General features: G+C 43.3%; 1 protein-coding gene across 12 annotated transcripts in view; it reads right to left on the reverse strand.

The window, feature by feature from the left end:
* KAT6B (lysine acetyltransferase 6B) overlaps positions 1-26,691 on the reverse strand; it is a 490,670-nt gene that overhangs the window by 425,974 nt on the left and 38,005 nt on the right. For 9 of the 12 annotated variants that reach the window (XM_033941371.1, XM_033941383.1, XM_033941382.1 and 6 more), the window contains exon 3: positions 6,457-7,324. In XM_033941371.1, the coding sequence (XP_033797262.1) occupies positions 6,457-7,077 (621 nt within the window). In that variant the 5' untranslated portion in view covers positions 7,078-7,324. Of the gene's footprint in view, positions 1-6,456; positions 7,325-18,385; positions 18,538-26,691 lie in introns of all 12 variants that reach the window. The other 3 variants (XM_033941375.1, XM_033941373.1, XM_033941374.1) reach the window with 1 other exon arrangement.

Below are 26,691 nucleotides of genomic sequence, written 5' to 3' on the forward strand. Positions count from 1 at the left end.
ACATTCAAAAAGAAAAAAAAAAAGAAAAATTGCTTCTTGAAGTTCACTGAAAATATAAGGACATCATGAATAGGTCTATGTCTCGAGACTGCGCAATTACTTTATGATCTGTACAACACCCACATCAAAGTATATGCAGGAATTTCAAGGAAAAGTTATATTTTTATCTGTTAATTTTCATTCCTTTAGTCACAGCAGATTAATCCAGAGATGAGTGGGTTAAATCCACTTACCAGCAGTTGGAGATACAGTACACAAAGCTGAGCTCTGTCATATATGTGATGGTCTGCTCTGCTCACTGGAACTTCAATTTCTAAACTAAACTAAGGTTTGTATACTGCGCCATCTCCACAAGTGTAGAGCTCGGCACGGTTTACAGGGTTAGATTGAAAAGGAGCTACAATGAAGGGTTATAGGAAAGGAGCTAGGAAGCTAAAGAGGGACAGGGTACCAAAGAGCGGGAGGTGTTAGATTTTTGAAAAGAGCCAAGTTTTCAGGTGTTTGCGGAAGGATTGAAGGGAGCTTGAAATTTCTCTTAGCAGTAGCAGAATCAACAAACAGGCCTAATAACACAGAACTACCTTCTCACAGCCGTGAAATTCCCAACAAGGCTGTCCACCTGGCCGATCCCTATGGAACAAAGGCAAAACTGAAAATAGTAGGAAGGGAAGGACTCTGGATTCATCTGCTGTGAGTAAAGGAACAAAAATTAATCGGGTAAGAACATAACTTTTCTTTCCTTGTCAGCAGCAGCAGACGAATCCATAGACAAGTTGGATGTAGCAAAGCAGTCCTGAGTGGGGTAGGATATGGAACAGAATTAAGACAGATAGAGATACCAGGGACCCAATTGAGACCCTCCAAGTAGCTGCGAGGCCATCCACTGGAAAGGGCTAATGCCAAACCAACAGACTAGAAAACATGCAGGACCCAAGGAACTGCATTAAGGATAGGCACTCCACAGCCCAGGAAGGCAATGTGCATGCAAGCAGGCGAAGCATGAGAACTCCAGGGACAGCGCAAGGCAGAATGACTTAGGAGACACATGAAACTAAGGGCGAAGGAGACGCCCTGGGCAAGCAGCCTTGGAGCCACAGTGAAAGGAATCAATGGCTCACACTCCGCATCCAGAGAGGGAGGCATAAGGATCAGTCCCAGCTGGGCCACTCAGTACGTCTGGATATTGAGCCATGCAGACACTGAGCTCACGCCAAAGCACATAGCGCATACATACGGTGTCAGGTCAAAAGCGTGCCGGGACAAAGGCGCGCCCAGACAATTGAGCGCAGTGCGCACCGCCGCGCCGCTCTAAATTACTGTTTTTAGCGCTCCGACGGGGGGGGGCGTGGGGGGGAACCCCCCCACTTTACTTAATAGACATCGCTCCGCGTTGTGGGGGCATTGTGGGGGGTGTGGGGGGTTGTAACCCCCCACATTTTACTGAAAACTTAACTTTTTCCCTGTTTTTAGGGAAAAAGTTCAGTTTACAGTAAAATGTGGAGGGTTACAACCCCCCAAACCCCCCATAACGCCAGCGCGATATCTATTAAGTAAACTGGGGGGGGTTCCCCAACAAAACCCTCCGTCGGAGCCCCTAAAAACTGTAATTTAGAGCGGCGTGGTAGCACGCGCTGTGCTCAATTGTCGGCGCGCGCTTTTGTCTTTCGCGCCGTTGTCTATGAACCCATACATACAGAGATGGAGCAGCACTACATGGACAGACAAATTAGCTCTCTACGTCCAGTGATACAGCAATATCAACACGGTAGCCAGTATTAGACAGGGAGCTAAAACCCCCTCTATACATCCAGAGCTGGGGCAGTGTCAGACAGGGAGCCAAAGGCCCTGAGCACATACAGCCATGACAAACCTCTCAGAACAGCCAGAGATGTATCAGGGCTAGACAGGCATTCGAAGCACCTCTGAATCTTTAGAGCAGGAGCAGTGCAGACAGGCAGCCAATGTCGATCTGCCAAGCCAGAGAGAGAGCAGTGCCAGAGTATAATTGAAACTGCAGAAGTACCAGCAGATAAATCAAAGCTGCTCAGTATGGTCAGAGAAGAAGTGCCAGATAGGCAGCTGAAACCACGCTGTATCTCCATAGAGCAAGCAGTGCAACACAGTTAGCCGAAGCAGGTGGAGCAGCACCAGACAGATAGTCGAAGCTGCCCTGTACATCCAGAGATGGAGCAGCACCAGACAAAAGTAGTGCCAGAGATTGGGCAGCACCCAACAGGCAGCCGAAGCATTCCTGCACATCCAGAAACAAATCGGTGCCAAGACCAGGAGCTGATTTCAACCTGGTACGCTAGACCAGATATAGCATGGGCCCACATGCAGTTGGAGTTGTGCTCAACATCCAGCTACAGATCCTTGGCGGAAATGTGACTGAAGCTGCTGCTCAGCACATCCAGCGACTGAGCCGTGACACAAATTGGTTATTGCAGCCAAAGGAGCTGCTGCTCAGCACATCCAGCGACTGAGCCGTGACACAAATTGGTTATTGCAGCCAAAGGAGCTGCTGCTCAGCACATCCAGCGACTGAGCCGTGACACAAATTGTTTGTTGCAGCCAAAAGGAGCTGCTGCTCTCCACATCCAACGATGAGAACTTGGCACAAATGTAGCCGGAACTGCACTCAACATCGAGAGATGGAACCATGTCTTAAATACCACTTGAGCTGCGCTCCCCATCCAGAGTACGGCAAAGCTTGGCACAAATGGATCCGGAGTTGCACTCCACATTCTACTACTACTACTTCTAATCATCATCATTTCTATAGCACTGAAAGGCATATGCAGCGCTGTACATTTAACATACAATAGACTGTCCCCAGTGCAGGATTAATTCATTGAGGGCCCCTAGGCACACAAGTACACTGGGCCCCCTGCCCCGTCCTACCCCACCATGCGCCCAGGCGGAAACAGGAAGCTGCATTAGAGGGAAGCTTTGGGCAAGCAGCACCGCTTGCACAATTACAGTTCCCATTGCCTTTCTTACCTGTGTTGCTTGCTTGTCTTACTTCCTGTCGATGGGGGGAGGGGGGCACATTACCAATCGATGCTGGAGGGGCCCATCGCCGTTTGGAAAAAAACAATGTTGATGCCCTCCATCGGGCCCCCCTGACCATTTCGGGCCCTAGGCAAGTGCCTACTTGGCCTATTGGTTAATCCTGCCCTGACTGTCCCTGCTCAGAAGATCTTACAATTTAATTTGGACAGACAGGACATCTCAGGATTGGGGAGATTTTGGTAGAGGGCAGCAATGAGTGAGGACAGCAGTGAGTGAGAGTTGAAAGCAGTTTCAAAAGAGTGGGCTTTTAGCTTGGATTTGAATATTGCTCGATGGAGCATGATGTATTGATTCAGGCAGCCTGTTCCAGGCATATGGTGCAGCAAGAAAGAAGGGACAGAGTCTAGAGGTAGTAGCAGTGCAGAAGAAGTGTACAGATAAGAGGGACTTATCCGATGAACAGAGTTCACAGGGGGGAGAGCATAAGGAGAGATAAGTGAAGAGAGATATTGTAGGGCTACAGAGTGAATGCACTTGTAAGTCAGTAATAGGAGTTTGAACTGTATTTGGAAACAGAGGGGGAGCTAATGAAGTGACTTAAGGGCTAATGTGAGAATAGAGCTCTTTCGGAATTTGAGTCATTCAGAAGCATTTTGAATGGATTGAAGGGGTGAGAGATGGATGTGCAGGAGGCCTGAGAGAAGTATGTTGCAGTAGTCTAAGAATGAGGTGATGAGAGCGTGGATAAGGATTTTGCTAGTGTTTTCAGAGAGGAGAGGTTGGATTTTGGTAATATTATAGAGAAGGAAGTGACCGGTTTGGGCAGTTTGTTGGATCTGAGCAGAGAAGGAGAGAGTGGAGCCAAAGATCACCCCAAGGTTGCGAGCTGACATGACAGGGAGGAGGAATGTGTTATTCATAGAAACAGAGAATGTCAAAAGGGTGGAGGTAAGTTTAGATGGAAAGATAAGTCGTTCAGTTTTAGCCATATTCAATTTGAGATTGCCGCTTGGATGTCTCACCGCCACATCAGTATTCCAAAAGCAAAAGTCATATCAGCATATATATCCATGAGTCTCTTCCACAACCCTGTCCTGGAAACACATTTAGCCATCTGGTCTATCTGACCTGCAACAATGACTACAAAATATATTTCTTCACACACTGTCGTGTATATTCATTCTGACAGATTGGTAACTGATATCACTTGATCTCTCCCTTGAATTACCTTTATTAGCAGGGGAGGAGAATGTATTGTCAGTCTTTACTACTACCTCAAATTGCTACATAACCTTATCAAGAGGGTTACTTTCATGCAACTAGAGTACATGCTACTAAGACAGCAAGATAAAGGAAAAAAAACGGTTGGCCACCTTTTGGTTGCACATACCAACACAGAAGGAAAATCAGCAAAACAATTATGCCCGTACCCAAGTAGTTTTTGGCACTGTTTTTTCCCCTCGAACTTATGATCTACCCTTTCTACTTTCCCTTCATACTAACAAGGTCAAAGTTAGAGAGAAGACCAGATCAACACCTTACTGCCTTGAGCTAGGAGTTCAAAGAAACATAATAAATGTAAGGAATTGGGACCTCTTTTGAACCTATATGGATGAGCGGAGTGACACTGGTCTTATCACTAATAAAATAAGCATTTCTACTGCCATCCACTGAGTCATAAACCAGTAGAAAGCAGACAGAAAGGACGAGACCAAGGAAGGGGCTATCGCGAAGATGGTCCAAGTAGCTCTTATTGCTAACTTCTATATTTCTCTAAAAAATAAAAAGTTGGGGAGAACAAATAGAAGAGTTAAAAAAATCTACTAAAGCATTTTGAGATACAGATAACTTTCCTACAAATAATCTGCCATCCATTCTCTGAATCTCAACATAAGCAAAAATCAAAGTTGCCAGGAATGCTTGGATCCTTATTGCCCTTCCACCTTTTAGTCTATTCCTTTCCTCACACCCTTTACTTTCTTACTTTGTCTTCCTAACTTTTGCCCCTTGCTGGTTTTTTTAAGCAGCATTTAGTGCCATTCCATACTACCCCTGCATTATAGCACACTATGAGAGGGAAGAAGGCAAAAGCTCTTGTCTTAACTGCGAGAATCTTCACTTGCAGCAAAAGTGCTCAAGAAAGTTCCTCCTAACCTCCACAGCTATTTCTGATCACAAGCACAGCTATTGCTACAGTAGAAAGTAATTTGTCAACCACATATTTCTTTTAAACAGTCCCAGCTGGCAACAGAAAATTTTGCTAAAAATGCTAATCAAAATTTACTAATAGTATGTTTACTAAAAGTAATAACTGAACTTTTATTTTAATGTTTTGCTGGATCAAAGTCCTTCAACTCCTTTACACCTTGAAATTAGCTGACGGATGCATAATAAGTAAAGGTTGCAAATTTAAAAGATATCATGAACGTACATTGTCATATCGGGCTGCTCTTTGGGATAAAGATTTCAGGCAACTATTCTTTGTCATACTTGGAGTTCAGAAGACATCTGAAGCCTTATTTATTTACTAGATTTTTGGGTAATGAATTTTCTTCACTGTTCCATTTGTGATACAAGTTTAATCTTTTGTAAACCACATAGATCTTCACAGGTTATACTGTCTATAAGTCAATTTTATGTTGTGTTATGTTAATATGACATTTTAAAAATTGCACTGTGTGCAACACTCAAAATAAGGATCTTATATAAAAAATAATGACACCTATGCAGAATTAATATTTGTTAAAGCTAAATAAGCCATGTTTTTCTCCCAAGGGAAAAATACTTGAAACATCTGGGCATTTACCCCTCCCCCTTTTATAAAACAGTGCAGTTTTTAGCACAAGCCGTGGTAGTAACAGCTCCCAAGCTCATAGAATTCCTATAAGTGTCAGAGTTGTTACCACCATGGCCAGCGTTATGGTTTAAAAAAAAAAAAAAAAAAGGGGGGGGGTTAGTTACCTGTAACTCCTATCTCACTAGTTTGTGGCCATTTAAAGTGAAAATCTTCTAATACTACTTACAACATGTGTCAATACAGAAATACTATTCTTTCATCTATTCATTCAAAACACAGAATGAACATTCCTCAAAACCTATTCCTCAAAAGTACCATTATTCTGATTCAGCTCTGCATGTCTGCATCTAGAAAAGAAAATTACATGACAAATACATAAATATTCCACTACATCCCTCAACTCTGCATTGCCTAGATACAAAGAGGCAGTAAGCCAAGAAGAATCTTTCTAAATCATAAACAAGAGTCATACAAAAAAGATTCCCTAGATAAACTGGGGATATTTAACCAAAATAAGTAAAGCTTTGTTCTAAAGAGACATAGGCCTTATATAAGAAAGTCATTTTCTAGCTTATTTTCAATAGTTAGGAATCCAAAACAACTTAATGAAATATTACCTCTATTCCATCATTTTTATTTCCACTCACCTGATCTTTTTCATGCGGTAGAAGACTAACGGGTGGGAGAGAAGATACGGAAGTACTGGAATATTTTGAAGCTCCTTTGCCTTCCAAGTTACCATAATTTACACTATACAAAGGTCCATCTTTTAATAATCTCCCATTATTTACAGCACGTTTGGTTCCCAACCGTAATCTCCTCTGAAAAATAGGGTTATTGACAATGATTGCCAAATCGCTTTGACTTCGGAGATACTTTTCTATGTTTTTGAGAGATGACCCATTTGGCTCCTGAAGCCCTTCAATTGCTCTTCTCAATAGTTTATTCCAATCCACATTGCGAAGATCACTACAAATTCCTCTAGATCCCTTCAGAGATTTTGGAAGAGTGCCAAGTTTAATCGAAGTAAACCGTCCTGGGTTATCTGGGTCCTTGTAGGATGCAAGGCCTTTATTGGTAACTTTGAGAACAGAACCATCCTGTACACTTAATTCCAGCTGCTCCAGAGCTGTTTTCTTATCTAAACCATGGGAAGCACATACAGCATGACAAATTCTTTCCTCTGAAGGTCTCTGCTTTTGCCTTTTAACCTTCTGAATTGCTTCAAGAATCCATTCTGTATAAAGTGGATTTGCAAGTTTTACCATGATTGACCAGTAACAACTTCCAGCCAAGAGTTACCCATAGATGCTAAGCCATATGATAGACAAACTTCCTGGAATGTTTGTTCAGAAGTGATTAAATAACCAATATATCCCCAGTCATATGGGGTAACAAATCACAAATATCCATCTTTATATGAACAAAAGTTGGTGATGCTTCATAGCAGAAATCCCTGTCTGATGAATCAGTGAAAGCCTGTCAAGGGTTGTTTGTCCACATCATATGGGAAACCTTTTGAATTAAAAAAAAAAAAGACAGACAAGTCTTAATATGGATGTCTTCAACTTAGTAAACAAAAAACTAGGACAATATTTAATTAACAGGAGTTACAAGGAATCCAAGCAGTTGTGTGATTAGGACTAAAGTGTTGAAATTACACTTAAGATATTTGATTACAATTCCACTAAGCATAACATGCTGCATCACTAATGAAACCAAGAATAAAAAAAAAGGTGAAAGACTTGTTATTTAAGGACATGACAGAATTAAATAGAGCCTTCTCCATGTATGCACATCCATGCAGTTCATTAAAAAAATATTCCTATTAACATCCACTTGGACCCCAGACATATCCTGTAAATTTGGTATTGGCACACACAAGCTTGGTATTGGTACACACAAATTAATCTCCTAAACCACTTTCCCTTTGGAAAGTAGATGAAAGACACAATAGCTAGCCCCAAGGAATGACATCAGATTTAAGCAACAATTTGAGTTCCTCAGAATGCAGAATGGGTGGTGGACTGCTACCAAAGCAATATTCAACAGTTGAAAGTTCTTTGGGCAGCACTGGAACTAGCTCTTAGTTGCCACCTTCTCCATACACTGGAAGTTTAGAGGGGGGGGGGTTACGTCAAAGCATTTTCTACATTTAAAGCACATTTTATGTAAAATGGCCCTTAAAACACTATGTATAAATATGTTCCCAAGGGCATTCTTTATATGGCATTTGGAGTAGGAATTTTCATTGTACATCCAAATTTATTAAGATAAATGTGTACAAAACTTAAGATTATGAGCCATAGAAAAGCATTTATTTATTGATTTGATTTTTAGTCTGTCCTCCTAAAGAAGCTCAGGTTACAAATCAAGCATTTTTCTTATCAGTCCTGGTGAGCTCAGTCTTATGTGCCTAGTGCAGTGGAGGATTAGGTGACTTGCACAGAGTCACAAGGAGCAGTGTAGGGTTTGAACCCACAATCTCAGGCTACTGAAGTTGTAACTCTAACCACTATGCCACACTCTCCTCCTATCTGCACATAGTAAACTGATTTGGTTGTACCACAGAAGGAAAAATTATGTTCTTACCTGTTAATTTTCTTTCCTTTAGACGCAGCAGATGAATCCAGAGACCAATGGGATAGCACACATCTACCAGCATCTCCAGTATTGCTCCTTGCCCAAGCATTCTTAACCATCCATATGCTCAGCATTTAAAAAATTTCTTTCCCATAACAAATTTCAAAAGGTAACAATCCAGAATACAACTATCAAGAACAACAGACTGTGAAAGTTGAAAAAGAAAAAAACCGACAGTCAATATCCAGAAAGGGTGTTGCTCTGGATTCATTTGCTGCGTCTAAAGGAAAGAAAATTAACAGGTAAGAACATAATTTTTCCTTCCTTAGCAACAACAGCAGATGAATCCAGAGACTAATGGGATGTAGCAAAACAATCCTCAATCTGGGTGGGAAGAAAACGCCGCCTCTGCAATAACCGAAGCACCAAACGCAGCCTCTACATGCACCCCCACATCCAACCAGTAAGGCTGAGATAAAATATTCTTGGAAGACCAACTAGCCAAGTGACAAAACTCCTCCAAGGAAAAAACCACTGGACCGAGGCCAAGCAGCCGCCATTGCTCCAGCTGAATGGTCAGGAAGTGCTTCCGCCAACTGCTTCCCTGCCATCAAGTAAGCGCAAAGAATGGCTTCTATGACCCATCGATCAAGGGAGACTATGGACACTGCCATACGTGTGTCAAGTCCCTCGAAGAATACAAAGAGGTGAAGAAAAGCTCGCTTCCCCAGTCCTCCTCCCAGGAAGAAGGAAGGAAAAGTGAGAGCAGCAGAAAAGAAAGGATGACACCACCGAGAAAGAAATAGTGGTACAGTCCGAACCGACACCCCAGAATTTGTAAGGCAGAAAGAAGAACCCCCACCTTACCCGGCCTGCAACGCAGAAAATCGCCAAGCTGAAGCCATGGCCACAAGAAACACCGTGTTCAAGGTCACAGCAGTTTAGAGTCTCAAAAGACAAGAAGTACCTAAAGACTGTACTCTGGACAGGGCATCATAAGAGATGTACAAAAATACTGTACATCTGTTAAGGAACTGAACAACATGAAGCTGAAAAGTAAACAAAGAGCGAGATACCATCCCCTGTAACAATCTAAGATTGCCACACGAAACTGAAGGGAAGAGAACGTCAAGCCCTTGGCAATATGCATGAGCCCAAAAAGAAAGAATAGAAAACATAGAACACTGGAAGGGTGCCAAAGCTGATAAGCACCCAAGAAAGGAAAAGCCTCCAAAAGGAAGCATAAGCCTTAGGTGAAGACGTTTGTATCGCTTGGAGAAGAGAAGAAATAATCTGCTTCGCATAACACATACACATTAGCCATGACTTTTCAAAAGCTAGGTCAGAATAGCAAAGGAGTACAAAAATCTATGAGGATCGGACCCTAGGTGAGTAAATCTGGAGATACCAGGAATCTCAACAGTTCGGCCGTCGAAAGACTCATCAGATCCGCAGAGCAAGGAAGGTGCAGCCAATCCGGAGAATCACTAATTAGTGCACCCAGAAAGCGAGCTTGAGAGGGCAAATCCATCCAATCATCGTCCAGGGGAAAACACTTAAAAAGAGAAACCAGAGGTGAGAAAGAAGCAACGCTGCTACCCCCTCTGACTGCCATCTCCTGCGTCTGCTGAAGAAGCTAGGAAGCTTGGAATTTCGAGACAAAGCCATGAGGTCTAGTTCCAGGAGACCTCACCTTAATACATAAAGCTGGAATGCCTGAGCAAATAGGACCCAATTTCCAGGATGTAGAAGAATCAACTACTACTACCACTTAATATGTCTAAAGCGCTGAAAGGCGTAAACAGCGCAGTACATTGCAACATACAACAGACGGTCCATGCCCAGAATTTGCGGTGAACAAGTCTATCTAAACCCATTTCCTGTCCTGTAAAATGATGCGCTGACAGACGACTAGATTCCACCCATTGAAGTAGAACCATTACTTTACTCGCTAAATGAGTACATCACATACTTTCCGGGCTGTAGGGAAATACCACTGTCCCAAAAGACCAACATCGTCATTCCGAAAATATGGTCTGAAATGGTCTGACCGTGCTTCAGTCCAGAAGAAGGAATGAGTACCGACTCCTCGCCCAAGGAATTGAAGGCACTGAGCCCCCCCAACCTGACAGCCTGAGATGTATGGCGACTTGGAGCCAGTCCAGCAAAGACCGAGGCATGCCTTTGACAAGATTAATCCCGCTGAGCCACCAAATAATATTGAGCAATGCTTGAGGAGCCTACTAGAAACCACAATTGGAGCCTTGAGATACAGGGAACCACCGGAACAAAAGCAACTGCTGCAGCGCTCTCATGGGAAAGCGAGCCGAAGTTCCCAGTGGATACACCCCCACAGGTCCTAGAACCTGTACAGAATCCCATACTCTTGTTCTTGGTGACTGAAGAAGGCAAACCTGAGACTGGAATCTGTTGCCCCAGACTCTGGGAAGAAACACATTCCTCCCCGACGTGAACAATATCCCCTGATATTCCAATAATTAGTACAGGAGAAAAGAGCTCATTGGAAATTTGAAGATTCACCTCCAAAGAATTGAAGAAAAGAAGTTCAAATAAAAGAAATCACTCTTTAGTGTCTGACAAAGTGACCTAGATGCAAGACATCCGAATCAAGCAGTTGTCTAAGAAAGAAAATACCTGAATCTCCTGGTTGCGCCAAAATGCCACAACTGCCCACATTGTCTAAAATGTTCATGGAGCCGGGGCTCGTTCAAATGGCATCAGCCAAACTGATAGGGCTGCCAAGGATGTCACAGCGAATACCCCGGTGATGCGACAGCCATAAGGAGATATGCAAGTAGACCCATCGCTGTAAAGAACTCACACTGAAGCCCCGCTGCAATAATCTATCTCACAATTTACTTTCAGAAACGTCTACCCTTGAGAAACTAATCGACCCATAGGAGATTCAGCCCCTGACCGACCAATTCCCCCTTTATGGACACTACGAAGAAAACTGAATAACTTCCCTTGCCACTTTGTTCTGGAGGAACAGGAACAACCGTCCTGTGTTCCAGGAAGCCTTGAAGGGAACCTTGCACCCATATCACCTTAGGCTGCTCAAAATACTGCAAGCCCAATACACAGTGAGTCTTAGAAAGAATCAGGAAAGGGAAAAGAGGATTCAAAGTTAATTAGACATTCTCTCTTCCCCCCTCCTTCTGCAAGAAACCTAATGTCTTGACAGACCCCATGCGAATGACACACGAGAGGTCGGGGAACGGGCTGGATCTATATAAAAGAAAGAACCGACCTGAGAAAACTCCAGATTTGTGGTGCAAGAAATAAGAGAAGAAGAAGAAAACGGCCAACCAGGACTATACAGATTGGAATTCTAAAAACAGGGTTGTGATGGCTAGGAGTAAAAACAACTCCACAAAAACTGCTCCCCAATACCAACGGCTCTTAAAGTAAAGACACCCTAAGGGAAAAGTAGAAACTGAATACAGTGCCCCAAGGCAAAGTATATGTACCCGGATGTCTGAAAGATAAGACACCCATTCCAAAAGAGAAACTTCAGGGAGGATTCAAACTGACATATAGCCCTGGCTTCCCCCACTGAGAGCTGCCCGGTTCCTGGCTGCGAGGTGAAATGAACCTCCGAATAACTATGCAAACAGGGGAAAAAAAAAGGGGGGCTGCGAATCATACGTCAGGAGAAGACAGTAGCCTCATAAGTCTGTATAGTATCCTGTAAAACACAGGACCGTGCATCACTTCCGATACAAATAAAGCCTAGTCCTGCTCGTTGGAAAAGGCAAGGCGCCACCCAGCTACCCCACTCCCTCTGTAGAGTGCAGCCCAACAGGAAAACTAGCACTCTAGGACGATAAATTATTTCTATAGCACTAGCAGACACCAGCAGCGCGGCCCCAAGGCGCAAAGAAGAGGAAAACAGACAAACTGTATAAACCTCACCATACAGGGACCCCGGGAGAGAGGAGGATAGATCCGAACCAAGATCTGGTTATCCCCCTGCCGCTGACATCCCTCAGCGGCAATTTGACTGCTGCCGCCCCAGTGCAGGAACAAGCCGCAACCTAAGAGCCAAGCACACAATGGATCCCCCCCTTCCACGCCCTCAGGCAATTCAGGATGACTCCCATGCTAGAAAAAGTAGAGAGGCCCAAACAACAGCCTCGGGAGAGAGTCCAACTGCCACATTATTGATAACTGCAACCCACAGACGCGGCTATGTCCATAAACAGGGAGACCACGGTATATGTAGCATGAAGTGAGAAGCCGAAAAAGACTCCAAGAATGTAGTAGCGCTCCCACCAGCGTTGGAACACAAGCACGAGTCTCTGGCTCGCCGACAGGCACTGGTTCTACAAACAATGACCATCTGGTCAACTGAAACACAGCCGCGGTACACGCTGTGCAAATGGCAGCCTCAGTGAACAGGCCGCTACGAGGACTCTCCCGCCCATGCATGAGAACAAGCGCGCGGGAAGGCACCAGCTCGTTCAATGGTGCCCAAAATACATATCTGGAGCCCTCCATTGAAACATTTCCACACATTCCAAAAGTCTGAGAAATAAATCATCTATTTGTTGAATCACGCGACCGCACAGCTGCAGTTTCCACAAAAATACCAAACAACAAAACCCGCAGTTCTAAGACAACTTCAAACTAAACTCACTGCTCCAACACCAACAGAAATTATAACCCGCAATCACAATATAAAAAGAAATACTCACAACCTGGTGGACAGGACTGGCAGACGTCGGTAGACACTGGTTGAGTACCACTGACAGGGCACAATCATATATAGAAAAAGTGATCTCTGTTGTTTTGTTTGGGTTTTTTTTGTAAGGGAAAGAAGAAAAAATAGAGACCCATATAGACCCTCTATCACTGGAGGGAGGGTGAGGCAGGGACCTGGGGGGGGCCAGGTGTGACCCCTAAAGCCGGCACCGTTCAGCCGGACACCTTTGTCTCACTGAAGAGAAAAAACTCAACAGGAGAAATAGAATGGCCGTCTCACTGAAGAGAAAATCTCAACAGGAGAAAAGCATGTTACAGCCACAGCCAGAATCCAGGAGTTAGTTGAATAGCGACCATCACCTGCTGGGAGATAGAGCATACTGGAGATGCAGGAGGCGTGCCAGCCAATAAGACCACCTGTCAATCAGTTTCTCTATCTCCGCCTGCTGGTAGATGTGTGCTCTATATGGGTCCCATTGGTCTCTGGATTCATCTGCTGCTGTTGCTAAGGAAAGGCAGTATATCAAAACCATAACTTTTTACAGAGAGTAAACACACACTAAAACCTTCTCTGGAGCAAGTGTAAGGTTGTGTACTATTAGGGATCATTCAGAGAACCTAGTTCATTAAAAATGCACATAGCACCTATTTTATAAAGCCAAACTATTTTGAAAGTGTTACACAGACATCTTATGAAATTACTCCCTTTATAAGAAAGGCTAGGTAATGCTGGAGGCTACACTACTTGCCCGAATGCTGATGAAGTCTAATGAGGAAAGAAAAAGTCAGGATAAAACAGAACAAGTAGAATTATTGTAAATTGAGAAAAATAAATATTCTGTCTTTCTACCACCACTACCACCCATTTTTGGTCAATGTGTAAGAAACCTACAACACAAAGGTCACCAGAAGTGGGTTTCAGACTCTAACACAGTAAAAGACAGCAGAAAAAGACCTTCATGGTTTATCCAGTATGCCCAACAAGGTGATCAGAGCCTTAATAAAATCAAAATAAATATGAACTGATTGTGCACAATATATTTGAGCGAGTAGGCTAGTGGAAGATGACAGTTATGTTATGTTATTTATTTCTTATATACCGCTAAATCCGTTAAGTTCTAAGCGGTTTACAGAGAAATATACATTAAATATACAATAAAGGATACACTAAAATAAGATAAATAAATAAAGAATGGGTACTTTGAAATTCCCTTACTGTCCCGAAGGCTCACAATCTAACTAAAGTACCAAGGACAAATAAATTAGCAAGTAGTAGATAGGAAAATAAAGATAGCGGAAATGAGATATAAAGCTTCCAACAAGAATACATAAAACTCTCAATATCATACTGTTAAAAAACAAAGCGTACATATCAAAGTAATAAAGTAATGGAAAGAAACTGATTAAATAGAAAATAATTTTAAGAATTAATCAAATATAGGAAGAAAATAAGCATTTGAAGTGAGGAGAAAAGAAAAGGTAGAGGACGGCATATGAGTAGAATGGAATGAAAAAACAGTTAAACAATAGAATTCTAAGAAAATTTTAAATGAAAACTAGACAAAATAAATAAAAAGAAATAGATATAATATGCATAGTAGAACAAAAGGCAAGAAGGACTTGATTTATTTCCCTCAGTCATCAATGCTATCGTCTCCAGAGCTTTAGTTGTTTCAGCCAGGCAACCACCATCAACGATCTCTATACATCAGCCATGGGATCACTTTTTTAAAGCAGAGAAGCATTTCTCGATTTTCAGGAATACTGTTCATTACATTCAACAGCTCACGGATCTTCCAGCTTCAATACTCTGCTCTTTGGTCTGGATAATACTTTTCAATCAACCCTTGATGATACCGTCACTCATAAACATTAATTCAGGTCGGCTGTGGGACATTTAACACTGTAAGACTCTGGCAAGATAAAAAGCCATTCTCCAGTCCTCCCATCCTGCTGATGTCGCACTGTCAGTAGGAGGTCCGAAACTGCATAGCTGCAGGAAGATTACAGTCCACTCTACTATCCCAGCCACGGCGCCTCCGCCTCGGCAACCGTCTTCATTCGGCGACTCAGTCACCCTCCATCGACCTCGGCAACACTCCCTCATCAAATCTGCACCAGCACCGCTCTTCATGGATCGGTCGCCAGGCATATTACAGGATCGCCAATGCGCCGCAAACATCCGATGAGAAAAAAGGCAAGCTGTCAGGCACAAACTCAGGATCGCCAAGATGCAGGAATATCAGATGAGAATGAGGCCTTTTCTGACAGACCAAGAATAACGGTTTAATCTGAACTGTCAGTTCAGAGTCCACTAATGGAATGATAATCAGAGTAAAAAACAAAGAAGATTCAAAAATTAACACAAATAAAATAAATTAAATAAATAAGCAAAAAACAGCAGGAAAAAAGACCAGAAAATAAACCAAAAATAAAAGAAAATAAAGAGAGCAAAGGGAGACAGCACATCTGGAGTCACATCTCCTTTATGATACAAACAGGCCATAACGCTTCCAACACCTACAGGAGCCCTCATGTCTGAGCATACACTCTCTAGATGAAGTCTAGCTTAACTCCAGAAGAGCGGTGCTGAACTTGCAGAGTTCCCAGTAGCTCATCTTACCAAAATGATATATTCTGCTTTTATTTATTTATTCATTCATTCAATTTTCTATACCGTTCTCCCAGGGGAGCTAAGAACGGTTTACATGCATTTTATTCAGGTACTCAAGCAGTTTTCCATCTCTGCCCAGCGGGCTCACAATCTATCTAACGTAACTGGGGCAATGGGGGGATTAAGTGACTTGCCCAGGGTTACAAGGGGCAACATGGGTTTGAACCCACAACCTCAGGGTGCAGAGGCTGTAGCTTTAACTACTGCACCACACTCTCCCCTCATATTTAAAATGGTTTACACTTGTGTAAATAGAAACATACCTAAAAATGAACTCTTCCTTTATATAACTAGCCTTTAAAGGGGCTCATACCAGTATTTACATACATTAATGACCTCTTCTAAAATACCAACCTGTGTAAAAGTTATGTGCCTTGTTTGCATGGAGCACACTTCTAATGGAATGCCCATATCCATGGGTAGAGCATACTTGTATGTGTGTAAATTATATAAAGTTAAAATTTGTGTGCATTCTTGTTAACATTACATGTGGGTATTTACACCTGATGTATGTGATCGGCACCTTCAATCAAGGCATGTTTTATGTTGGTATTTTATACTGAAGTAGGCGCATTTCTGCCCTCTCAAACTAAGCCCCTGGTTACAAAATTATCTTACAGAAAACTAGATGACATCTTCCATGCAAAAGCAAGTTAAGAGTGCACACATTCTGTATTAAAGGGGGAGTATTCCTAACAGTGTCTTTTGGGCAGAAAGAAAAGCTACATACAGATTCCATTTTTGAAGTCTGTACTCCTTGAAAAATCTATCTGCACAAAAAGCAGGTACAAAAGTTAATATATACTTTCCCATTTAGGGCCATATTCTATATAAGGCACCTAAAAACAAAAAAACAGTACCGACTAGAACAGCACTTAGTTCCAGTATGGGATACATAATCTATGTGTACATTGGGCATATTTTAGAACAATGCACCTAACTTTCTGAAAAGAGGGCGTGGGTAGGAGTGGATCGTGGATATTCCTAATTTACACACTGCAGTTGGCACAGCTGGCTTTTTAAGAGAATAGCAACAAGCGGTTTTTAATTAGTCCCAATTAGCAATTAATACCTCATAATTCATGCCAATTATTGGCGCTAATTAGCCCAATTGATCAGTTAAGTACATGCATAACTTTAGGCACTATATACAGAATTTAGAGGTTACTGTGCATAAAGTTTCAAAGGCTCTACAGCCCAATGGCTGGAACACTGGCCCTTGTAAAATTAAAAAGGAAAATTTTCATTATTTTGTTTTGCATTTCTACAAAGAGATGCTCCTTGGCACGCCTCATAAAGACTCAATTACAAAAGCTGCACCAATCTACGTAAAAGCCCCTTTTTCTATTTATTTCTCATCTTCACTAATATATAATAGAAATCCCTGATGTAATGTAATGTAATATTACATTACATTAGTGATTTCTATTCCGCCGTTACCTTGCGGTTCAAGGCGGATTACAAAAAGGATCTATCCGGCTATTTCCAGAGGAATTATAGAATAGTTAGGGAGTAGTCTACTTGGTTCATAGGGATGAAGTAGTTCTTGTGGCGTTAGGGTGTTTTAGAGAGTGGGGAGGCGTTAGGTTGGTTTCGATTGTTGGGTATTGGGGATTTTTTAAATAGTATGGTTTTTATTTCTTTTTTAAATGATCTGTAGTCAGGGGTCGTTATCAGCAAAGTAGAGAGTTGGCGGTCTAATTTCGCAGCTTGTGTGGCCAGGAGGCCATTATACAGTTTTTTCCATTTGATTTCTCTGATTGGAAGGTATGTGAATGGAGCATGGGTTCTCCTTTGTCTGGTTGAGGTGGTTCGGATTAGGTATATTGGGCTGTTTCGGTTTTAAATAGAAGACAGTAGAACTTGAATTGTATTCTTGCTTGAATTGGTAGCCAGTGTGAGTGAAGATATGCCTCGGTGATGTGGTCATGTTTTCTCAGAGAGTAGATGAGCCTCAGGGCTGTGTTCTGGATTGTTTGCAGTTGTTTAATCATGGTCGCGGGGCAGGGTAGATAGAGAATGTTAAAATAGTCTAGTAGACCCAGCATTAGGGCTTGAACTAGGATCCAGAACTGAGTTTTGTCGAAGAATTTTCGCACTTGTCTTAGATTTCTCATGATTGCAAAGTATTTCTGTATTATTTTGTTGATTTGTTGTTGCATGGTACAGCACCTGTCAATCGTCACTCCCAATAGTTTTAGAGTGGTTTGCATGGGGAATGTGGTTGAGTTGATTACTAGGTTTGTAATGGATGGTGTCTTATCATTTTCTAGGAGAATGAATTTTGTTTTTTCTGAGTTTAGTTTCAATTTATATATGCAACTATGGATCCTTATACCTACAGTTGTATCAGAAAAACAAACAAAATATGTATATATCAGCATAGTATATAGTATAACCAAATCCTCCAGACTAGCATTACTTACTGCATCTCTCAAGCACAAAAACCTATAAACCACAATTCATTCAGGATTTTTAGTCACATATAAACAACTTCTTTTACAGCATATTTAGACATTATAAAGAACAATATAAAACCAGGCATACAAACACCTAGCAACCCAAACTAAAATACCCAGCAAATGTTTATTTACTTCACAAAAAGTTAGGAAAATAAAAAAGGTATGGTTTCTTTCTAGGCCTTCTCCTCCTTTTTCCACAGTTGCTAGTGGTATTGCATCGTCTGGCCGCCTCTCTTCTATGGTTTATGTGGTTCATTTGAGGCAGTAGCAGCCTTTTAGTACAGCTGAAAAGAGAAAAAGAGAGCACTTACATTCTTCCTTAAACCCCATCATCAACTATATAAAATCTTTAAACAACCATGTCTAGAGTACAAAGCAAATAGACAAAGGGAGTAGCAAAGAAAGGATTACCACAATGATAGCAAAAATCAGATGAGCACCAAAAGTAACACTAATCAGTCACATTGCAGTTTGCCAAGAGCAAAAAAGGTAAAGCTGGCAGCTTAAGAACCGCTCTAAAAATGTTGAATGTTTGCTCATTCCATGAAATGCATGGAAATCACCAGCAACTGACAATCATACATTCAGAATACATGCAATCATACATACAGAACTCCAATGGACAGAGAAAAGCATCCAACAAATTGACTTGATTTGCATATATAAAACAAGAGATAGCAGCATGCTTTTCCATAATTATAGATGAAAGACACAAAGAAAGCAAACTGTGCAATACCAAGCTTGGCTTTTTCAACTTTAAACCAGTCCAGATTGAGAATGCTCATGAATTAGCATTCAGTTCTTTATGAAAGTGGGGTGTGTGGGAGGGAGAATGATCACCTCTCATACAATTAGGGTTGCATGCATACTTGGTTACAGAAGGAAATGCAATCTGCAATACAGGAGCTAAAATGGAGGAAACCCCCCCCCTAGAAAGTTGGAAATGAAGGCATATGGCTAAATTCTATATATCTCGTCTTCTAAATTACTTTTTTTTTTTTTAAAACCCTTCTATTTAGACTTTTGTTTATTAATTATTTATTGAGCCTCAGCCCCACCACTCTACCGCCTCAATATATTTAATCGCGGTGAGCTTTACGTGGTCTTATCATCAACAGCTCAAAAAAAACTTTTCAACTGATAAATGCACGCATCCCGGGAGGTCAGCGCTCGTCAACTGAGTTCAAAGAAGCATTGGATGAACACAGAGGATCTAGAATCAGAAAATATTAAAAATTGAACTAAGGCCAGTTTTGGGCAGACTTCCACGTATTGTGTCTGTATATGGCCGTTTGGTGGAAGATGGGCTGGAGTAGGTTTTAACAGAGATTTCGGCAGTTGGAACCCAAGAACAATACCGGGTAGAGCTTTGGATTCTTGCCCAGAAATAGCTAAGAAGAAAAAATTAAAAAAATTTAAATTGAATCAGGTTGGGCAGATAGGATGGACCATTCGGGTCTTTATCTGCCATCATCTACAATGCATGCGTGCCATTCTATAAGCTATAAAGCACAGTTACTTACCTAACAGATGTTATCCAGGGACAGCAGGCAGCTATTCTCACATATGGGTGACGTCATCGACGGAGCCCGGAAGCGGACACCTCACAAGCAGACTTGCTTGAAGAAACTCGAAGTTTCAAGTCGCCCTCACCGCGTATGCGCGAGAGCCTTCCCGCCCAGCACAGGGCGCGTCTCCTCAGTTCAGATAGCTAGCAGAGAAGCCAACCAGGGGAGGTGGGTGGGTTGTGAGAATAGCTGCCTGCTGTCCCTGGATAACACCTGTTACGGTAAATAACTGTGCTTTATCCCAGGACAAGCAGGCAAGTATTCTCACATATAGGTGACCTCCAAGCTAACCAGAATGGGATGGTGGGAGTATTGGCAATTTAGGAGAATAAATTTTGCAATACTGTTTGGCCAAACTGTCCATTCCGTCTGGAGAAAGTATCCAGACAATAGTGAAAAGTGAAGATATGAACCGAGGACCAAGTAGCAGCTTTACAAATTTCCTCAATAGGCGTAGATCTGAGGAAAGCTACTGAAGCTGCCATGGCTCTAACTTTATGGGCTGTGACTTTACTGTAAAGGGGTAATCCAGCCTGGGCATAGCAGAATAAGATACAAGCCGCCATCCAATTAGAGATGGTACGCTTAGAAATAAGATGTCCCAACATGGTGTGGTTCAATCTCAGGAAAGGTTTCACTAAATCTACTACACTGACCAAGGTCCTCAAATTCAAGGACACAAACTTCAAAGAAATGGGAGACTTCGTTCACCAGGCACTACAAAGCCAAGCAGGAACCGATAACGTGGAAGAAATGAAAGCCACCATACAGGAAGCAACAATCCGCTATGTTAAATCAGTAAGTAAACGGCGAAGAAACAATAAGCCACAATGGTTCTCTGTGGAGATTTCGGACCTCATCAAGGAGAAGAAAAAAGCATTCATCTCCTACAAACAATCAGGGAAACAGGACTCTAGGGAAGTCTATCTGGCCAAGTCAAAAGCCGTCAAAACATCAGTTAGGGAGGCCAAATTCCGCATGGAGGAGTCTCTGGCGAAGAACATCCAAAAAAGAGATAAATCCTTCTTCAGGTATATCAGTGAAAGAAATAGGAACTCAGGCAGGATAGTACGTCTTAGGAAACCAGACGGAGACTTTGTAGAAACGGACTCGGAAAAAGCCCAACTGTTAAATGAATACTTCTGCTCAGTCTTCACCCGCGAGGCGCCGGGACTTGGCCCTCAGCTACAGACAAGGGTTGACGCAGTTGACCCGTTTAGTAATTTTAAACGGTGTCTACTGCGAGCTGTCAAAGCTTAAGGTTAACAAGGAAATGGGACCTGACAACCTAAACCCCAGGGTGCTCAGGGAGTTGTGTGATGTCTTGGCGGAACCACTATCCGTGCTCTTCAATCTCTCCCTTAGTACGGGTAACGTCCCGTACGACTGGAAGACGGCCAACGTCATTCTACTCCACAAGAAAGGTTCCAAGATGGAGACGGCAAACTACAGACCGGTGAGTCTCACATCAATAGTGAGCAAACTAATGGAAACTCTAATCAAACGCCAATTGGATACGATCCTAAACGAGGAGAATCTACGGGATTTACTAAAGGAAGATCCTGCCAATCCAACCTGATCAGCTTCTTTGACTGGGTGACGAGGAAGTTGGATGTTGGGGAGTCCCTGGACATCGTATACCTGGACTTCAGCAAAGCATTCGATAGCGTACCACACCGCAGGTTGCTGAGCAAGAGGAGTTCTACAGGATTGGGCGATACATTGACGAAATGGGTTGGGAACTGGCTTGGAGGTAGGCTTCAGAGGATGGTGGTGAATGGCACCCCCTCTGAAATGACGGAGGTGATCAGTGGAGTGCCGCAGGGCTCGGTCCTGGGCCCAATCCTATTCAACATCTTTATAAGAGACTTTGCAGAAGGGCTGCGAGGTAAAATGACATTATTCACAGATGACGCCAAACTGGGCAATGTAGTGGGCAATAGCACAACGGACATAAATTCAATGCCCGACAACATGATGCATGACCTACTACTACTGGAGCGCTGGTCTAGGTCCTGGCAACTCAGCTTCAATGCCAAAAAATGCAAAGTCATGCACCTGGGCAGCCAAAATCCATGCAAGATTTACACCCTTAATGGTGAGATCCTAACAAGAACTGAAGCAGAACGAGACTTAGGGGTGATCGTCAGTGAGAACATGAAGACTGCCAATCAAGTGGAGCAAGCTTCATCCAAGGCAAGGCAAATCATAGGTTGCATACGCAGGAGTTTCGTCAGCCGTAAGCCTGAAATCATTATACCATTGTATAGATCCATGGTGAGGCCCCACCTGGAGTACTGTGTGCAATTCTGGAGGCCACATTACTGTAAAGATGTGCTGAGACTGGAGTCTGTCCAGAGAATGGCCACCCGGATGGTCTCGGGACTCAAGGATCTCCCGTACGAGGAATGGCTGGATAAATTAAAGCTATACTCACTCGAGGAACGCAGAGAGAGGGGTGACATGATCGAGACATTCAAGTATCTCACGGGCCGCATCGAGGTGGAAGAAGATATCTTCTTTTTCAAGGGTCCAGCGGCAGCAAGGGGGCATCCGTGGAAAATCAGGGGCAGGAAAATGCACAGGGACACCAGGAAATTCTTTTTCACTGAAAGGGTGGTTGATCGCTGGAATAGTCTTCCACTTCAGGTTATTGAGGCCAGCAGCGTGCCTGATTTTAAGGCCAAATGGAACAGACATGTGGGATCTATTCACAGAGGAGGGTCTTTGGAGTGGGCAGACTGGATGGGCCGTGGCCCTTATCTGCCATCTATTTCTATGTTTCTATGAAGGAAACAAAAAGTTTAGGAGCAGTTCTGAGTGGTTTGGTGCGTTCCAAGTAGAAGGCCAAAGCACGTTTACAGTCCAGAGTATGAATGGCTGATTCTCCAGGGTGAGAATGAGGCCTTGGAAAAAACACTGAAAGAACGATGGATTGGTTGAGATGAAATTCCGAGACCACTTTATTGAAGAATTTAGGATGAGTACAAAGAACCACTTTGTCATGATGGAACACCGTGAATGGTGGGTCAGCAACCAAAGCTTGCAGCTCACTGACTCGTCGAGCAGAAGTGAGGGCAATGAGAAACACCACTTTCCAAGTGAGATACTTCAGATGAGCCTTATCAATTGGTTCAAATGGAGGCTTCATGAGTTGAGTAAGGACAACATTGAGGTCCCAAACCACAGGAGGCGGTTTGAGAGGAGGTTCGACATTGAAAAGTCCTTTCATGAATCTGGAAACCACCGGATGAGCAGAGAGGGGTTTCCCTTCTATAAGCTGATGGAAAGCCACAATTGAACTGAGATGGATTCGGATAGATGTAGACTTGAGGCCAGAATTGGATAAGTGCAAAAGGTAGTCCAAAACAGAAGATAAGGAGGAATGCTGAGGCTCCTTATGATGAGAAAAACACCATGTAGAAAATCTAGTCCATTTTTGATGATAGCATTGTCTAGTTGTAGGCTTCCCAGAAGCTTCTAAAACATCTCTTACAGATTGAGAAAACTGAAGAGGGTTTATGTTGAGAGGTACCAAGCTGTCAGGTGTAGAGACTGCAGGTTGGGATGAAGCAGAGATCCTTGACTCTGTGTAAGCAGAGAAGGAAAAACTGGTAGAAGGTAAGGCTCCCTGCTGCTGAGTTGAAGTAGAAGAGAGTACCAGGGTTGTCTCGGCCACCGAGGAGCGATTAGAATCATGGTGGCATGATCGTTCTTCAACTTGACCAGAGTCTTGAGAATGAGAGGGAATGGAGAGAATGCGTAGAGGAAGAGATTCGTCCATTCCAGAAGAAAAGCATCTGCCTCGAGGCTGTTATGAGAGTATATCGTGGAGCAGAACTGAGGCAGTTTGTAGTTGTGAGGAGCTGCGAAGAGGTCTGAGGCGTTCCCCACTGTGAAAAAATGTGATGAAGAGGCGAGGAATGGAGTCCATTCGTGAGGTTGCAGTAGACTCAAGTTGTCCGCCAAGCAATTCTTTGCCCCTTAAATGTAGACAGCTTTGAGGAAGGTGTTGTGGCGGATTGCCCAGTCCCAAACCTCCAGAGTTTCTTGACAAAGGGAGGCAGACCCTGTCCCTCCTTGTTTGTTGACATAATACATGGCGACTTGGTTGTCCGTCCGAACGAGGACTACTGTGTCGTGAAGTAGATGTTGAAAAGCATGGAGAACTTTGAGGATCGCTCCGAGTTCCAACTGATTGATATGACACTGATGATCCGTACTGGTCCAGAGGCCTTGAGCACGGAGACCATTGAGATGAGCGCCCCAAGTGTAGGTCGAAGAGTCTGTCGTGAGGACCTTCTGATGAGGGGGCGTTTGAAAAAGCAAGCCTCTGGAAAGATTGGAAGAGAGCATCCACCAACGGAGAGACTGCTTCAAAGAACGAGTGACTATGATGTGTCGAGGAGGCAGATCTCAAACCTGCGTCCATTGAAATGCCAGGGTCCACTGAGGAATTCCGAGGTGAAGTCTGGCAAAAGGTGTCACATGTACTGTGGAGGCCATGTGACCTAGGAGTACCATCATGTGTCTCGCTGAGATGGAAGATCGGGAAGACACTGTATGACAGAGTTGAAGTAGAGCTTCCAGACGTTGCTGTGGAAGGAATACTCTGAGTTGGACAGTGTCCAGAACAGCTCCAATGAATTGTGGAGAATCTGTGAGGGTTGAAGCTGAGATTTGGGAAAATTGATCTCAAATCCCAAACTTTGTAGGAACCAGGTAGTCTGTTGGGTCGCTACAATAACCCCTTGAGACGTGGAATCCTTGATGAGCCAGTCGTCAATGTAGGGAAACACCTGGAGACCATGATTCCTTAGAGCTGCTGCTACCACTACCAAGCACTTGGTGAACACTCTGGGAGACGAGGCCAGACCGAATGGTAGTACTCTGTATTAATAATGCAGATTCCCCACCCGAAATCTGAGGTACTGACGGGGGGCCGGATGAATGGGAATATGAGTGTAGGCCTCCTTGAGATCCAGAGAGCATAACCAGTTGTTCTGCTCGATAAGGGGATAAAGGGATGCCAGGGACAACAATCAAAATTTTTCTTTGACTAGAAATTTGTTGAGAGCCCTGAGATCTAAAATGGGTCGCAGATCACCTGTCTTCTTCAGAACAAGGAAGTAATGGGAGTAAAATCCCCTGTTTTGCTGCTCCAGAGGAACTGGTTCGATGGCATGGAGATGAAGCAGAGCTTGAGCTTCCTGAAGAAGAAGGGCAGTCTGGGATGGATTGGAAGGATACTCTCTTGGAGGAAGCTCTGGTGGAACCTGAGTGAAATGAAGAGTATCCTTCTCTGAGGATGGTAAGCACCCAGAGGTCGGAGGTAATTTAACATCCATTGGTCGTAAAAATGATGGAGACTACCTCCTATAGGGGGAAAATGAGACAGAGTCAGAACGGTGGAGGTTTTAAACAGTCAAAAAGGCTGAGAAATCTTAGGTGCAGCAGAAGGTTGGGATTTTTGCTGCTTCTGAGGTTGCTGTTTCTTAAGAGGAGGACGAGTGTATGGAGCCGGCTTTGGAGCATAACGCCGTTGATAGATAAGTGCAGGGCGTGCAGGCTTGGCAGGAGCTGGCTTTGGCTTAGGTCTGACAATTGAAGCAAAAGATTTCTCATGGTCAGACAATTTCTTGGTGGCTGCTTCGACAGATTCATCAAAGAGGTCATTGCCCTCACAAGGAATGTTAGCTAAGCGGTCTTGAAGATTAGGGTCCATATTGATGGTACGAAGCCAGGCAAGACGATGCATAGCCACAGAGCAAGCAGCTGCTCAAGCAGACAACTCGAATGCATCATAACATGACTGGAGGAGATGCAACGGAGTTGAGACAAAGAAGCAATAACCTCTTGAAATTCAAAGTGCATTTGAGTATCCAGATAATGCAAGAACTTCGGTATTAAAGAAATAAGAAATTCAAAATAAGTGATGAATTGAAAATTATAATTGAGGACTTTAGAGGACATCATAGCATTTTGATAGATGCGACGTCTGAATTTGTCCATAGTTTTCCCTTCCCTTTCAGGAGGAACGGTGGCATAAACCTTGGAAGGATAGGACCTCTTTAAGGAGAACTTGACAAGGAGGGATTGATGAGAACTGAGTGTTGTCAAATCCTTTGCGATGCACAGTTTTATACCTAGAGTCCAATTTGCCTGGAACAGCCGGTATGGAAAAAGGTGTTTCCATGCATCGACCAAAAGTCTGATTCAAAAGCTTATGAAGTGGAAACTTAAGAGACTCTGCCGGAGGTTGAGGAAGATGCATGACTTCTAGATACTCCTTAGAGTATTTTGAGCCAGTATCTAATTGAAGATTCAAGTCCACAGCCATCTGACGAAGGAAAGACGAGAAAGATAGCTGATCTGCCAATGCTTTGCCTCGAGAAGGACTCGAGGACGTCGAGGCAGCCTGAGTCGAAGATGAAGCTTCGGCATCAAAGGTACCTGGTGATTTGGATGAGGCAATCGAAACCGGAATATCCTCGAGGTCCGGCATCGGAGACCTCGAACGAGGCGTTGGTGGTCTGGTCGAGGTTGGAGTAGATCGAGGCTTAGAGGAAGATGGTCTGTCTTGAGAAGATTAACTATGCCTGGAATGATGCCTCGAGGAAGGCCTCGAAAGTCAGTGAGAACTGTGTCTGGAACCAGATCTCGAGGATCAAGGAGATGAGAGCAGCCGATGCCATCGGATGAATAGGACTAGAGGCTGTAGATCGAAACTCCAGAGGCTTGGTGGAGGAACCTCGATGCACTCTCAAAGACTCTGCTCCTTGTATAGAGAATGAGGATTCCAGTCGAGGCACTCGCAAAGAATCTGCTCCTTGCTTTACATGCTTGGATGCCAGATCAGACACTCGCAGA

Source organism: Geotrypetes seraphini, chromosome 4 (genome assembly GCF_902459505.1).
Source record: "Geotrypetes seraphini chromosome 4, aGeoSer1.1, whole genome shotgun sequence".
Taxonomy (NCBI): domain Eukaryota; kingdom Metazoa; phylum Chordata; class Amphibia; order Gymnophiona; family Dermophiidae; genus Geotrypetes; species Geotrypetes seraphini.